This window comes from Maylandia zebra, linkage group LG13 (genome assembly GCF_041146795.1).
Source record: "Maylandia zebra isolate NMK-2024a linkage group LG13, Mzebra_GT3a, whole genome shotgun sequence".
Lineage (NCBI taxonomy): Eukaryota > Metazoa > Chordata > Actinopteri > Cichliformes > Cichlidae > Maylandia > Maylandia zebra.
Window position 1 is genome coordinate 28,775,592 of NC_135179.1, and position 16,380 is coordinate 28,791,971.

A 16,380-nucleotide genomic window follows, 5' to 3' on the forward strand; every position below is an offset into this window, starting at 1 on the left:
CCGCCCATCCTGCTGCTGTTGCAGCGGCTGACTGACACTCGGTTTTATCTCATTGTCCATAAAGTATCAAAGCACATTCATTTGCAAAAGTTTACTTTTGTACAAACACTGAAATCCCAGTTAAGCAGGAGTTCTTTTTGTACCTTGCATTTTTATAACCACAAAGCAGGCTGCAGACAGTGTAACTGCATTCTGACTGCACTTCATATGAAAAAGTGTCCACACATTGAAACATGGCTATTAAATGATGTCGAACAGAGCTTCTAACGTATATTTCAGGTCCATAACTAAACTGTATCTGACCTGTTTCTCCATACTTTTATTCTCAGTTTCTGTCAAATATAAAATTAGGATTCGGGCTCCGTCTAATGATTCCCACTGAAGTTGGATACATGGTGATTACAGACAATATAAAAGGGTCATATGTTTTACTGATGACAGAGAGGTCCAGTCTAATTAAATTATAACATAACATAAATATCACAGTCCACATGGACATCCACTGATGTTGGTCGGCTGGATTAAAATGGAGACTCCCCTCTTTTTTTTTTATCCATTGCCAGAGTGAATCACGCACGCTCAGCTCATACTCGGGGTTGACTGAACTAACTCAGCTCAGAGTTTGATGGAATAATCTCATAGTTTGTTGAACCTTTTTCAGGAACAGCACTTTCTAGATCTTACAGTATTACCAGCATTTTACCTCTTTCAGGGTTATATGCCACAACCTGCGATCTGCCTTTATGCACATGCTGCAGTGCCATCAATACATCGGAAACAGTAAACAGTTTTTTTTAGCACCAGTTATTTGGGAATCTGAAATGTAGAATGAATCACTGCTCCTAATTAATTCTTTTAAACCCACTCCTCACTGGTTTATGAGTCTACCTCTGTGAAGCGATATTAGGGGGATTTTGCAGTGACGTGCATCCGCCCCCACACGGCTTTAAAAACAACAAGCTCGGGCTGAGGCGGTGGGAGCCACAGCAGAGAAAAACACATCAGCAGGGGTCTGGATGTTAACGTGATGAGCTCAGAGCATTACGAGGTCAGTGAAAACATGTTGACCGGTCATTACACAACAAAGCCACATGAGCAAAGTCAGAACACATTACACAGTACGCGTACACAGCATTTGGACTGCGCTTAAACTTTTTATCAAATAAAATAAGTGCTTAAAAGGGATCTGAATGAGACTGGGAATTTTAAAGGATGATTCAGAATCATATTTGTTTGTTCAGATTAAACTTATTTGGCTTTACTTGAATACTAACATGTGCTTTAGGGTTTGTTTTTTTTCCTCAATATCATTATTTGTGTTGGTGTTTCTAGAAATGCTGCTGAACTCTGACTGAACTCTGGATCCTTGGGAAATGACATCAGTCATCTTTGGTGTGCAGTCAAGACTTAAGGATTACTGCTATTCTTCATCAGATTTAGAGCAGTCATACTGACCAAATATTACAGGGTGCTGAGCAACAGTTTAATGCAGGATAAAGGCTTTGTTGATGTCTACCAAGATTACACACTACAGCTGCCTCTGTCGTCCCCATCAAGACCAAGACCAAGTCTGCTTCTGTTCTCAGAACTGGCTTCCTAACAGAACTGAGGCTGAAGGGGACGAGACAACTAGAGAAATAGTTAAAAAAATAAGAAAAAGCTTAACAAATCCCCTGTAAAATTCCTCCGTGTGGCTACGTAGCAAAAAATAAGTCAGTGGAAGCTTCCGATTGATTAAACTGATCCATGAGGTAACTTAAAAAAGCATTTTGACCCCCCTTTGACAAACCGCCGGCCTGTCTGTGGGTAGGCTCCAGCCCTCCTGTGACCCTCAGTTAGATAAGCAGTTAATAAAACTGAGTGATGGATGATTTCTAACTTTACTACAATTTCCTCAATTTTTCAAAATTTCTGTCAGGTGGATTCATCTCCCTGATTTCACCTTATATTTTGTTTTTACACGGCATGTAACCTCCAAAGAGCAGAGCTAGGATTGAGTAAACACACCAAAGAAGAAAAACACAGTGCGTGTTATGGTGTGTTTAACAGTGTGTTTTCTACTGCTGAGTGGAAAAAGGCCGTAAACCTGTCAAACAGGATGGATAGAGCCAAAAATACACGGCAGAGACTTTCACATGTGCTACGTGGGCTGCAAAAACCCACCGAAGCCAATCTCTCTTCCAAGTCTCTCCGGGAGTTTGTTTTGCTGTCCAGCTGAGCTTACTTTGAGTCTGTAATTGACTGGAGCTGGGTCAATCCCATCATGCACTTCGTAGCGCAGCCCTGTGGTGAGACTGCTGTTTACATTAGAGCTCTAATCAGCATCCCTGGAGAGCCGCTTCAGATCTAGGCCACTGAGCAGTTTGGGCCTGCCCAGTGTCGGCCAGCTGGGAGGGACGGCCCGTTCTGTGCCCACCAGACACACCACCACTCAGTTTGAGAATGCGCATCATCTTCCCATACATGCGAGGACCTTCTTCCCTTTCCCAGAGATCATTTGTTATAGTGTGTCAAAGCAGCACCACTTCCTTTGTCTGTTGCCCTTGAACATAAGTTTGTTTGCATAATCTCTGATTCTGAAAGAACTGGACAATTTACTTCTAACTAACTAGTTCAAGTTTAAGTTTAAGTTCAAGTTTAAATTTATTTATATAGCACTTGTTTAAAAACATCAAGTGTTGACCAAAGTACTGTACAACAAAATGGACAAAGCAGAGGACATAAAAGAAAAACAGAATAGTGTTTTAGAAGAGAATACAATCATAGAAAGAATAATGGTAACAAACTAATGATGAATCAAAAGCCAGAGAACAAAAATGGGTCTTTAGACGGATTTTAAAAGTATCCACTGTCGGGGAGGACCTGATATGCAAAGTATTCCACAGTTTGGGGGCAGTCACGGCAAATGTCTGGTCTCCTCTGTGTTTTAGTCTGGACCTAGGGACAACCAAAAGCATTTGGTCTGCATACCTCAAGGATCTTGGGGGAGAATACCAGGTTAGGAGATCAGCAAGATATGTAGGGGCTGGTCCATGCAACGTCTTAAAAACAAGTGTTAAGATCTTAAACTCAATTCAAGAGCTGATTGGCTGCCAGGTAATGATGCAAGTATAGAAGATATATGATCTCACTTGCGTGTGCCAGTTAGGAGCCATGCTGCAGCGTTTTGGACTAGCTGCAGTCGGCCAACTGATGACGAGGTAACACCAGAGCAGAGGCTACTACAGAAGTCAAAGCAAGACGAGATGAGGCAGCTCTTTCTCTTTTTCCTGACAATACTTTCCTTAAAGATGTAACACATTTTGGGGTAAACTTAAAAAAGGCAGCGATGTAAAAGTGAGTTCAGGAGTCAAATGTGACAGGAGAGTTGGAAGCAAACTATAATGTGATATTTAGAATCCCCATATACCTGTATCTTTCTCTAAATGTTGTTAATAATAAACAATGGCAGCAAGACACATAGAATTAACAGCTCTACATGCTGTTTTTATCACTCTGACCTTCAAATTGGTCTTGAAGGAGAGGTCAAAGTCTGCTAAGTGTTGAGTGTAATACTACAAGATACACAAGCCACCCATGGGAAAAGGATAATCATTGGATCCAGTGTTTTATTAGTAATGTGTGTTTTAATTCAGCATTATCTTCAAACAAATTCCAGTTAGGTTAGGCGACTGGATATTGGCTGTAGCCGAGTCAACTGACAGTCGCTTTTTTCTTTCCTTTTCGTCCTCTTTATTTTGGTATTGCATTGGTCTGCCTTCTGGACAATTCAACACTACAAAAAATGTAATCTGTCACAATACAGTCTGTGATCATATTTGGAGTATTCGTTCACTGACGAGCTCATCCTTCAGCTTTAAAACCAAATTAATCCCAATTAAGGGAGTTTTCTCTGAAAATGTCATTCGCGTGCCGCATACACACATCTGCTAAAAGACAGCCAGTCTCTGTTTGTTGGACCGATGATGGCCAGCTGGGATATTTTACCGTATCATTTCCATATGACAGCATTTTCAGCATTGCCGTAATTCGGTATTGGCGTCACGTCTCTGCTCTTTCAGATACAACAAACTGTATCTGCCTGTCAATCATCAGCATAGCTTTTCTTGCAAAATAGCTTTGCACCTGTTCCTTTGACCGGGGTTATCTCGCAAAGATGAATGTACTCAAGCCAACCTTGTCTGCTGTGAGCTCTCGGATCTTGATGATCTGCACTCTGAACTTCAAGAGCAGTGCTTCCAGGACCACACACTTCTCCTTCCAGTCCTCTTGGCTCATCGCCTCCTCCCCCTCCGCCATATCCCTCTGAAAAATACCCTAAGCAGTGAGACACAGAGTGTATATACAGTACAGTATGTGTAGCAAAACATTTTTGTGCAGACATTTAACATTTTTACATTATCTCCATAATAGCAGATGAAGAAACACAGACATGAAAGAAAATGGTCAGGAGGCTTGTTGTTGACCAGATGTGTTGGCACCAGCCAGGCAGCACCTGAAATATTCCAGGGTGTAGCCCAGCTGGACCAGTGTGGGCAGTGGGCGTATCACTCACAAACAGGAAAACAGCTCTATTAGTCCAAAACACCTCGACACCCTCCCCAAAAGACACTTGTATCACATTTTCCACGACTAATGTAGGAAAACAGGCAGCAGAGAGAGAGCGTCTGTGATGTTGGATAGAAAGCCTGGGTTTCTCTCTTCCTAGTAATAACCTCTCATTACCAGCCTGGCCTCCTCGCAAAGAGACTACAAGCATGTGTGGAGGAAGGCCATAAAGTAGTTTCCACAGGCTTATTTCTGCTGCCTGTTTGCTGTGGTAAACACTGACGAGGGGAAAGGAATAAAACGAGTCTCACTCCACAAAACAAAACAGCACGAGGGACTGAGGGGATGGAGTTTAATATGACAAAGCTATAAACGTTAAGAAATGCTTTGTATTCTAAATTTACATTTCACGTATCACACATTTATCCGCTGCTATCTCATTAAATATGCTGGAATTTGACACTTGGTGTTTTTATAGCAGTTGTAATATTCAAAATGTTTCTGTTTAGCTACAACACCACCCTTCAGCTGGTTACATATTGAAGGTAAATAAACAACATCCTATTAGAATATTAGTCATTATTTGCGATATTGGAGCACACGTGATCTTAAAGCAAAAATGACCCCTAAAGCCCGGCTCCCAGTGTTTTCTTTTGCAATCTTTCTCTCAGACTTCCTGTTGGTCAAAGTCAGAATCAGCACACACAGACACAATCGGGACTCATTTGGATGTGGTGTGCTGATGAAGTTATTCTGTTTTTATAAATAAAGGTTTACAGGACATCAAATTGACTCTGATGGAATAAAATCTTTTGACTGTTTAAAAAACTTATCAGCTGAGCGTAACACGTTTCAGAGGTATATACACTGATACGTCACTTACATCTACATCTTGCTTGTTGGCTTGGACCACCTGTTCCCATCACAACCGCCTTATTGCATAGATTCTACAAAGTGTTTGAATCAAGCCCCAGCATTACACAGCTGCTGCAGATTTGTTGGTTGCACATCTATGATGTCAACCTCCTGTTCTTTCCACCTCTTCCTAAAGGAGCTCTCTTGACTGTGGACACTATTTCAGTGCAGTGAGCTACCTCACTTCTCAGTTAGAGATGATTTGAGATTCGTGACATTGGTGCGTTATCCTGCTGGAAGTAGCCATCAGGAGATATGCACACTGTGGTCAAAATGTCCTCCAGACCAATACACCACCAGCACCAGCCTGAACAGTTGCTACAAGGCAGGGTGGATCCAAGTTTTCATGCTTGTTATAACAAATTCTAACCCTGCGGCAGTGGAAATTGAAACAAATCAGACCAGACAATGTGTTGATGCATGCTCAATAATCGGTAAGAAAATCCCCAAACGTATTCAGACCAGACAATGTTTTTTTTTCTTTCTATTTTCCAGTTCTGGTGATCCATTTTCATTACAGCCTCTGTTTCCTGTCTGATAATCTGATACAAGTGGCACCCTTAGTAGTCTTCCACTGCTGTAACATTCAAGGCTGGATGTGTTGTGGATTCGGAGATGCTCTTCTGCACACCCTGGTTGTAACGAGCGGTTATTAGAGTTACTGTTGCCCTAATATCAGCTCAGAGCAGTCTGGTCTTTTCCTCTGACCTTTGACATGAGCTCATGCCTCATTTGAATCACCATTGAACTTCAGCAGGCTATCTTGACCATGTCTACATGCCTAAATATACCGATTTACTGCCATTTGATTAGCTGATTAGATATCAAACAGGTGTACCTAACAAAGTCACCAGGGAATATATGTCATGCTAATTTAAAGCAGAGCTGCAGACAGTTACATTATTCAAATAGAGTTCAAATACGTCCAATATTATCACGAACACTAACCTATTTGAATATTGAGGTATTTTTCCTCTTATTAAAAACCAAAGTCAAATAAATGACCATGTTTACTCATTAACACCACCCGTATCTGACTAACCAAACTGATCCCCTTATGCCATCCCTTAAATGTCAGCATCATGTGCTAGTTTGTTGCACCTCACACATTTCACTACAGCTGTCTGAGCTCTAACCTTCTTCTTTCAAACATTCCTAATTTCTGTCTTGGACTAGGAATTTCTTTCTTATTTTCTTCCTTCGTTTGAAAATATTATAAAAAAAAAGATTTTGTAAATTATTAAAAAAGGGGTTCATCCTGTATACTCTCATCAAAACAACTTGAGCCCCAAATTGAGCCTCAACAGTTCTGAGTTTAGTTTCAGGTTTGTGTTATTTTACCAAACAATTATTACTATTATTAAACAATCAACAATTATTACATATGGTAGTTGTTGCACAAGGTTTTTAAAAAAACTTTTCAAGATGAGAAATAAAAACATACTGTTACTTTGAGCACATGAACCCCAAAACCTAAAGCCAAACAGCATGTTTTCTCACAGAGTAGCTGTTTGATTTGTCAGAAAGCTCATCCTGTGACTGAGTAAAGACGGCTGTGACTTGCCCAGTTTCCCCGACTAACAGTCCATCTACTTTCCCAAGTATTTCTGAAGAGACTCAAAACAGTTTGTAGCAGTCAAGAAAACCGAGGTGATGAGGTGCAACAATGTCTGTGGTAGAACATTTTCTAAGGGATATTTTAAACATTTGGTTTGTGAGTACGTTAATGCGGGGTGACTTTCAAATATTAAAAGTTAAACTTATCTTTTTTTTAAACAGCTATTAATTAAATACATAAATAGCATTTCTTCATTTCACTACAAAAAATGGTTTTATTAGTGCTGATAAACAAAATTCATTAGTCTATTTAAGTTATTATCAATTTGACATGACTGTTAATGCACATTGCTGCTAAACCGTTATTAAAATAGATAATTCATTTCCTAATAATTAAAACCATCCATTTTCATCGACTTACCCTTAATAATATTAATGTAAAGACACTTTACGAGGAGCTTCACGTCATGTCGAGTCCAGCGCTTCTTTATCTGCTGTTATTCCTCTGAAGAAAATGCTAATTCATGGCTTAAAACGATGAATTTCTGTCTTTCCCAGAGGTTTTCATTGCGCTTCTCGGGCAAAGTTGGCGAAGGGCTGGCGTTTTTTTTAAAGGTGTGGCTTCATCAAAAACGTCCAATCAAAAACTAGGTAGGAGTTGCTCAGCCGCGCCGGAAAGGAACGTCTGCCTTTGATTGACGTGTGTCATCCACCAATAAAAATCCCGAGCGCCACTTCTCGGGTAGCTCAGTTTCTGAGGGCGGGCTCAGACATTTTGTCGGAAGTGACGTCTACTATGTGCGGCATGGCCCCATGAGCGTCAGGCATGCGACAACACCATAGAAAGCTCAAAAGGTTTGGTGTCAAAGTAAAAGTTTGCTGACATAAAAGTACACATTCAGAGTCTGAAAGTCAAAATTTTGATTTTTACATTTAAATAAAAACAAAAATATTGCTAAAGGTCACATATAAGCTTTATTTTGTTTGTTTTATTGGGCACGATATTTAATGGGTGTTTTATTCTGAAAAAACGTTTCGGAAGTAAGAGGTTTTAGTGCTGCTTGACACTATTCACAGCTACCAGCTGAAGCTGAAGGGCTCAAGTGAGTAAAGCACATGCTGAACAGAGTTAAATGCTTTTTACATTTAATTTTGCGGGCGTGTAGAGCTGCTCTAGTAAAGCCGCGGTTTGTTGTTTTGTTGTTTGAGGGTTTGTTGTATCGGTCTTGCCTTTCATTTTGCACGTGTATTCAGTCTCGAGCAGCTAGCAGTAGTTGGCTAACATCTAGCAGCAAGAATTTCAAGCAGTAAATAAGCTCCTATTTTGTTTGGTTGTTTCTAAATTATGTTTGTTCCTCACACAGAGGCAGAGCCATGGTAGTGAAAAAGAAGACTTCCAAAGTGGAGGCTGTGGCGCTGGATGAGGAGAAACTGCACAAGCTGTTAGGTAAGGGAGTAAAAGTACAAATAACTGTGCCTAAAAAGTTATTATAACAGTAAATAAGTCTCATCATACATTGCAGGTAGAGCAGTCACTGTGTGTACCCTTCATTGGATGTTACGCATGTCTTATAATATTTATTTTGACCTTTTCCCAGCATCCCTCTCGGTTGATGGAGGAGAAGATGGAGTCAGGCAGGTTGCCCAAACCCTGCAGTCCTGTTTGGAGCTGACAGAGCCGGTGCAGCAGATCCAGCTGGTTAAAAAGGTCTGTCTGGTATAGAACGGTATGAATAGTGTGATAAATGGACTGGTTCTTATATAGTGCTTTTCTACTCTGCTTGAGCATTCAATGCAACTAAGACTAAGATATCCAAGCAAGATGTTAGCTGCAGATCGTTTAGGTCTAGTAAGTGGTAAAGTGGAACAGACGTGTGAGATCAGCGTATGTCGGTCTCTCCGATACTTACACGTCCCATGTTTCCTGCTTCCAAGACCTCAGCTGTTCACTTGCTGCCCGATTCATCCCACCCTTTGATAGGTACCACTGTAAATGAGATCATAAATGTTTTCACTTCTCCAGGTTTTAATGTTTGTTTGTTTTCCATACTTCATCAGGCAGGGTCCCAGCTGGAGGCACTGAGTGATGAGCAAATGGGCGGAGTTCTTTTAGATGCTTGTCTACACACGCTAGCTGTGGTCTACACCTCCCTGCAGTCCAAGAACCCCCTCCGAAGAGCCATTGCAAGGTAGACATATGCTTCATTTTCTTCTATATTCATTTGTGGACAAGCTGAGCCTGAGCAGCTGTTTATTTGTGGTTTTAAGGGAGAAGATGTAAAGAGGCCATAGTAGCTGATTTATCTTTTCTCTTATGTGTCTGTTTGTTCTTCGTCAATTCTGAGGCCCTCAGATAAATAACTTGTCTGTGTTGCACTTCTCAGTGCCTTGGGTTCAGTACCAGCTTGGCTTCAGGAGCAGACTGTGAGCTGCTTGGCTGGTTGCTTGTCTGATTGTCTTTCCAGCACGTATTCAGACCGGTATCCCCACATCGTCGACTCCATCACTGCCTGTCTGGATGGCTTCCCTCTCGGTTAGTGGTTACTTTTGCTCTTTGTGTGATCACTGCTAATATCAAACAACAGTTCATGTGCTATAAATAAGTACCAATCACGGCAAAATTGTACATCTACAGGTGAGAGCTGCATTAACAAACTATTACCGGAAGGTTAGTATCCACCTTATTTTAACCTGCTTTAACTTCATGTATTTTTGAGGAAAGCTAATGTCTCAATCTCATCCCGTTGAGTCCTCTTCTCTTGTGTAGTTTTGCAGTTCCTTCACAAGGCGCTGAGTGAATACCTTCATCAAAACAGGTATGGCGGCATGCTCTTATCCCTCAAATCACACTTCCAGTCTCTTTCATTGATTGGACTCTAGCTGGTGCTCATTGATTTCAATATTTTGTAGGTTTATATCCTCTGTGTAAACATTGATACATGAGAAAATCTTACCAGCCTTGTATTTGTATCAAATTGTGTGCCTCTGTCGCCCTCTGCTGTTTTCCCAGTGGTCTTGTAGGACGCCACATTGCCCAGGCTCAGCTGATGCAGTCCTGTCTAGCTGCAGTGAAGACCTCCATGCTGGTCGTCCAGAGGTCTCAGGACACGATCAGCGTGGTTTTACAGGCCCAACAGGACTGCTGCAGGCTGCAGGACACACTGGGTGACCTCTTGGGCTGCTACATACACATCCTCACTGATGGTAAGAAAGTTAGGAATTAACAAGACGAGCAGAGAACAAACAGCTGGAAGCAAACATGCAGATCCACCGTCATCTCACTGGAAAACAGGCAGCTGTCCTCATCAGTCACTGAATCCAAGACCTTTTCACTTAGATTTTAGGTATTCATTTTGTGTCAGGTGTAGATTTCAGTGGGAGGGAGGATACAGATCCCAGTTCTACCTTCTAGCTTTGACCACACACACTATGGTGTCCATGTGACCCTGTCCCCTCTCCCACCCTGAATGTGGCAACTGTTCCCTGTGATATTATCAGGATTTGGTATAACTCAGGATCCAGGCTCAGAAAAGTACTTTGGGCAGGTTGATGAACTAATCAAATACTGTTTCCAACAATCCGTGTGTTACGTCCCCACTTAAAAGCTAGGCGATGAGGGTGGGGGACAGTAACAGTTAGATCCAGGTGGAATGAAAAGAACACCAGGCAGAGGTATTTAATATAAAATAGATCTTTATTGTAGGCAAACACCTCAATAATCATATAAATGGCAACAACAAAAGGAGACAGCACCGCTGCTTTAATGAGAAATCAGGGAGGTTAACCCAAAGTGGTAATGACCACTTCAACAAAGGAAGCAACAATAAGGCTTCAACAGAAAGAGACAGCAACGCTGCTTGCAAACAATATCCAGGCAGGCCACACAAACTAATGAAGGCTGCCGTCACTCATGGGCAATCACTGCTCAGTTAAGCACTACTCACAAAGAGCCACGCAGCAGGCTGTTCCACACCTAAGCCAGTAGCACACTCTGACCAGCACAGAGGAAATCCACCAGAAACCTCTCCCTCCTCTTCCACACTGCTCTTCTCCAGCTTATATCACCCCTGAGGGTAATTGGTTGTAACGAGAGCAGATGAGCAGCAGGTGTGACCTAAAGGAGAAGGCAGGGGCAGAGGGAGGGGCCAGAACGAAGGAGGAGGAGAGGGAGAAGACAACACCACGCCCACACATTCCCACAGCCTCCCAGGATGTAACACCGTGAAACAAGTTCAGTTGTGATGCAAACAGGCTGAAGCGAACCTTTAATAGTGCGTTTTCTTTCTTGATTTCAGTCACAGCAAGGACTAACATAGAGAGGGTGTTCGTAGTGCAATTCAGAACAATGAGAGAAAGTGACACTGTTGATGTTTGTGTGTATTCAGGGCCGCGTGTGCAAAAAAACCATCATAGGATTCTAACATTTAGCTCAAGCAGCCTCTGTTCTACTGAACAAAGTTATCACAACACCAGTGAAGGCATCATCACTGCTGTAGTTTATGGACGCACACACACACACTGTAGCTATGCAGGTAAAGCTTAATTGATTTATAAACATGGAATACATTTTTTTTTCATTGATTTGTCTCTACTCTGTTCTTCTTCCTGTCTTTAGAGGAGTTCATCCAGTCTGTCCAGAGCACAGCTGGCATGGCTGTGGTGTTATTGATCAGGTCTGTTATGGGCTCTGGAGACGATGTTGCATCAGTGGTGAGTGAAAGGGACTTTTATCACTCTATGTATACCATATAACACTAATAAATTACAATTGTAGTGTTTCTTCATATACAAATCTAAACTTAAGTAGTACCTTTTTTCAGATAAAAATTATATTGAGCTGCTGTAGTCCCTCAATACTGGGTCTCATACTGTCAAATTATTTATAAGGTTTTTTCATTGAAATTAATGAGTTATTTCTGTGTTGTTGTTGTTTTTCCTTCTGTAAGCAATAATGTTATACATTATTGCTTACAGAAGGAAGTACCAAAATCAGTCAGGTTCTTGCTTCTTACTGTCCTTCTGCTAAGTCAAATATTTGATATCTTGCAGTAATATTTGATTCTTCTCTGGGCCTTGACTCGCAGTAAAGTCTTTGTCTTGTTCCTGTTTCTTTCATTTAAGGAAAAATTGTTCATGCATTTGTGTCATCGCGTTTAGATTCTTGTAATGTCCTGTTTACCAGCTTGGACAAATCATCCCTTTCTCACCTCCAATCTATACAAAATGCATTAGTCAGACTACTATCTCGTTCTAGCAAGCGTGCTCCCATTACTTCAATTTTATATTCTTTACCCAATTCAGGGCTCTAGAGTGCGACCAATTTGGTCGCAAATGCGATCAAACTTTTCAGTGGTGCGACTAAAAATAAATATTTGGTCGCACCTGTGTGGAAAAAAAAAAAAAAAAATTCATTCGCTTATTACCCACCAGTCTACCGTTGTTTACAGCGCTTTTTCTTTTTTCACTTAAATGACCTCAGACAAGAAAGCCTAATTTCTGCTGTTCAATACTGAAGAAATTTAAACTTCTTAAAATTATGCAAAATTGCAGAATATTTATATGGTTATCGGCTATAAAAAGCCAGACCAGGAAAATCTCCTTCATGTTTTTCTGTTTTATTCTCAGTAACTTTCACACAAAGGCATCTGCTGTGATGTTCACAATTCTGATGAAGTCTCACATGTATCAGTACTGATACATGATCAGAGTTATAATATTTCTGACTGTCTGAGGCTAAATTGAATCGAATCAGGACTTTGAGAACCTGAATCGAATGGATTATAGAAATCAGTGATGATACTCAGCCCTAGTGAGCAGCCTAGGCCTGACAGAAGTGGATGTACTGTAGCTGTGGGTAATAAGAAAAGATGAAAAGAACTATTGATAACTTTTTTGTTAAGTTAAGGCCTGATCTGTCTGAAATTCATAGCCAGTGCTCTGACACGGTGCCATCAATCTTTGAATGCTGAAAAAGCACAGTGTATCCAGGAAACACATTATATGCTGCGATAAATGCACTGCCCAAGTGTCCCCTCTCCCCACGGCCTTTCAGCAGCATGCAACAGCAAACAGGTCATCAGAGGAGGCCGAGATGATGATTAAGTTTAACATTTTCTACAATATTGACAAAGCACTTTAAGCACAAGTTTGTTTGTTAATAATTTAGAAATGAATATTGTCTGTATGGACCCCCCCCCCCAAAAAAAAAAGAAAGTGCACATGTAAAACTGCGGTGTTAAGCGATGCGGTTGAAAAATTTGAGTGTGCCTAACTTTTGTGCCGGTACGCCTAAATTTTTAAAGTTAGGCGTACCGGTGCGCCCATGTCAAAAAGTTAGTCTAGAGCCCTACAATTGATTTTAGAATTCGTTTTAAAACTCTTATTTTAACATACAGAGCACTAAACGGCCGGGCCCCAGATTATTTATTCAAGCTTCTTACAAAAGACACTGCTGCTCGCTGTCTCCGCTCACAGAGTTTGAAGATGAGAGGGGACAGAACAGTTTACCACCACAGCTCCGTTTGGTTGACTCTGTGGAATCCTTTAAAAGGCAGTTAAAAACTTTACTGTTTAAACAAGCTTTCTGTTGATCAATGCTTTTTAGGTTGTTTTTTTCTTCAAATAATTTTATTTACATTGAACCTTTTATATTGTGTATATTGTCTGTTTTGTTACTTAACATTCTGTTTATTTTAATCTTTGTTTACAGCGCTTTGTGACTGCCTGTCTATGTAAAGCGCTTAATAAATAAACTTTACTTACTTAGATTGCAATTATAGTAAAATAAAATGTTTATTTATGTTTGTGAACTGCATTAAATAATGAAATCATAGATTCTGGCTATAAAGGGGATCTTTTATGCTGTGTGTAGGTGTGCAGTTTGCTGCGTAGCTCTGTGCAGGATTTGGATTTGGCTCCTCAGTGGCTCAAGCAGAGGTGTGAGGGTCTGTGCAGCGGCGGACGCCCACCGGGTGTCTCTCTGTATCTGTGTCACGGTGCCCTTGCTATGCTGAGCTGGAAGGCTGCCCTACCAGGACCACAGTGGGAACAGCTGCTGCTGCTGGTCCCAAACACACTGCTGGATCTAGATGTTAGGTAGCTCTGCTCTGATACCCAATTTCTATTCTGAATATTTTTCCAGATTCTGATGAAATGGAATGTGCTGGGATGCAGTTTACAACTTTTATTTTAAGTTTTGCTTTTGTTTTTTTTCCTTTCAATAGTATAAAGGAGTCGAGTACAGCCATGGTGGTGGCTCGGGTCCTGACTCTGTGGAGTGGGGCTGCCCTGGATTGCCTGCAGGGGCAGACACAGTTGTGTCCTCCCAGCCTCCAGCAATCCCTGAGTGGAGGCTCTGACCTACAGCGACACCTGCTGGAGCACATCTACTCCCACTGGGAGCATCCGCTGGATGGTGTCCGCCACCAAACCCGGTCCTTGTTCCGCAACCACCTCCTCATCCATCAGCACACCAGCCCGTCCGTCTCTGACCCCATCGAGGATCCGTACATCACCGACCTGACTCATAATCTACTAGGGCTTGAGTGGCATATGAGGGGTAAGTTTGGCTCCTTAGGCTGCCTGGTGGAGCTCTATGGGGCAGGGTATCTGCTTAACATCCAGCCCCAATTGCCTTCATGTCTCCTGGGTTTGATGGGTGACCAGACCTTAGCTCCGTATGCCAGCGACCTACTGGAAAGGCTGTTTGTCAGCCACAAGGCACAGCTGACGAGAGAGGCTGGTGCAGCAGCGGGAGAGGCGGAGGCTTGGATGGAGTGCTGGCACCAGACGTGGGTAACTCCTCTGCTGCATGTGTTGTGCCAATCCAGGCTGGACCAAACAACGTACATCCTGGACTACTTCCTCCCCAAGCTGCTACGCTGTAGCCCCTCCAGTCTGGCACACATGGTGCAGGCCCTGCAGGACATGGCACCCACAGGTAAAGACTTGCATGTCCTTTACATCTGCAGCTGTTTTCACTCAACCCTTATTTCTCAAATGCATATTAATGTCTCTCAGCTTGACAAACTGTTATGAATGCAGTCAAAGAGTATATTCTATTGCAGTCCCAAATAATAAGCCATAATATTATTCTGCTATTTTGCTGTTCTTATTAGGTTCTGCTGGCAGCAGAGGAGCTCTAGGCGCTCTGATGACGTGCCTACGGGCAGCCAGGGCCCAGGGAGTCATACCGTCCACAGAGGGTGGTCTGTGGGGAGGACTAGTGCCGCTGTCCCTGCTCCAACAAGCTCTGATACACAAACATGATCAGGTAAGTCTGTCTGTGTCCTCAAAGCAGATGCAAGTGTTGCAAGTGTTCTTATGCATTCATCTCTCACTGTTCAGGTGAGGATGGATGCTTTGGGCTTGGTGTGTGAGAGCCACCGCAGCACAGAGGTTCTGACCTCACAGGAAATGGACCTGATCCGCCACTTCCTCCTGCCCAACCTCAACAGCCAGTCACCAGGCATCAGACAGCAAACAGTCAGCCTGCTAAAGAAGGTTAGCAGCCTTACACCCGAGGCTGTCTTTAATGTTTGGAAATGCTTTTGCTGAGCAGAGCAGGCTGTGGATTTACGTGGAGGAAAACATTGAAATCGGCACTTAATGAAACTTTGAATGTTCTGCTACACAGCTGCTCTGCAGGGTGAAGGACAGCACTCAGCTGCTGCAGAAGAGACTGAGCCAGAAGAGAGACCAGGACGAGGGAGACACAGTCCAACACACTCTACGTCAGTACAAGGTAAACCACACACTCAGTTGTTTTGTTTTGTTTTCCAATAGTGTTGATATTTTTGTCTGATGAATTTATTTGTCTTGTTGCAGGCGTTCCTGTGCTGGCTGTGTGAAAGGCTGCTGGAAGTTTTGCTCCCTGGAGCCTCTTTTTCTAAATGCCTCACGTCTCTGCATCTGCTGGGTCTGCTGGGTCAGCTCTTTAGCTTCAGCACTGGTACATCAGCTGCTCGCTAGTCACCGTTTTGACTAAATTGCTCACTACACTGAACTAAAACTTCACTGATGTGTAAATATGCTGTATTAGACTCCAAGGATTACATGCATGTTAATCAGGATTTGAGGCCTTATTTCAAGATCCCAAATAGTGTAGCTTTGCATGATTCAGAGTTCAAAATAATCCATATTATTCTAACTGGGCCTTGGTACAGCTTCTCTGTTCATCTGAAACCAGCTGTTTTAACTCCTCTCCCTCTAACTGAGCCGCCTTTGTAGACAGAAACACAAAGGAAGTTAGTGCTGTGCTTAGAGCTGAGAGGACCGTATAGGATGGGGGTTGGCAACCCTGGGCACTCGTGCCACAGCTGGCACCCGAAGGGTTAACTGATGGCACGACACACAGTGAAT

General features: G+C 42.3%; 2 protein-coding genes across 4 annotated transcripts in view; one reads left to right on the plus strand and one right to left on the minus strand.

The window, feature by feature from the left end:
• Window positions 1–7,605, minus strand: part of plekhh2 (pleckstrin homology domain containing, family H (with MyTH4 domain) member 2) — a 39,803-nt gene extending 32,198 nt beyond the window's left edge. For 2 of the 3 annotated variants that reach the window (XM_023155622.3, XM_014414396.4), the window contains exons 1-2: window positions 7,442–7,605; window positions 4,177–4,317 (exon numbers count right to left, since the gene is read on the minus strand). In XM_023155622.3, the coding sequence (XP_023011390.2) occupies window positions 4,177–4,299 (123 nt within the window). In that variant the 5' untranslated portion in view covers window positions 4,300–4,317; window positions 7,442–7,605. The remainder of the gene's footprint in view (window positions 1–4,176; window positions 4,318–7,441) is intronic. The other variant, XM_014414397.4, reaches the window with a different exon arrangement.
• A 480-nt stretch (window positions 7,606–8,085) lies between these two features.
• Window positions 8,086–16,380, plus strand: part of thada (THADA armadillo repeat containing) — a 122,253-nt gene continuing 113,958 nt past the window's right edge. Inside the window, exons 1-15 of the mRNA XM_004554581.3 lie at window positions 8,086–8,123; window positions 8,385–8,467; window positions 8,619–8,728; window positions 9,079–9,209; window positions 9,405–9,553; window positions 9,656–9,688; window positions 9,788–9,836; window positions 10,031–10,224; window positions 11,636–11,730; window positions 13,892–14,115; window positions 14,244–14,959; window positions 15,138–15,292; window positions 15,367–15,522; window positions 15,656–15,763; window positions 15,847–15,970. Coding sequence (XP_004554638.3) covers window positions 8,395–8,467; window positions 8,619–8,728; window positions 9,079–9,209; window positions 9,405–9,553; window positions 9,656–9,688; window positions 9,788–9,836; window positions 10,031–10,224; window positions 11,636–11,730; window positions 13,892–14,115; window positions 14,244–14,959; window positions 15,138–15,292; window positions 15,367–15,522; window positions 15,656–15,763; window positions 15,847–15,970 — 2,317 coding nt within the window. The 5' untranslated portion in view covers window positions 8,086–8,123; window positions 8,385–8,394. The remainder of the gene's footprint in view (window positions 8,124–8,384; window positions 8,468–8,618; window positions 8,729–9,078; window positions 9,210–9,404; window positions 9,554–9,655; window positions 9,689–9,787; window positions 9,837–10,030; window positions 10,225–11,635; window positions 11,731–13,891; window positions 14,116–14,243; window positions 14,960–15,137; window positions 15,293–15,366; window positions 15,523–15,655; window positions 15,764–15,846; window positions 15,971–16,380) is intronic.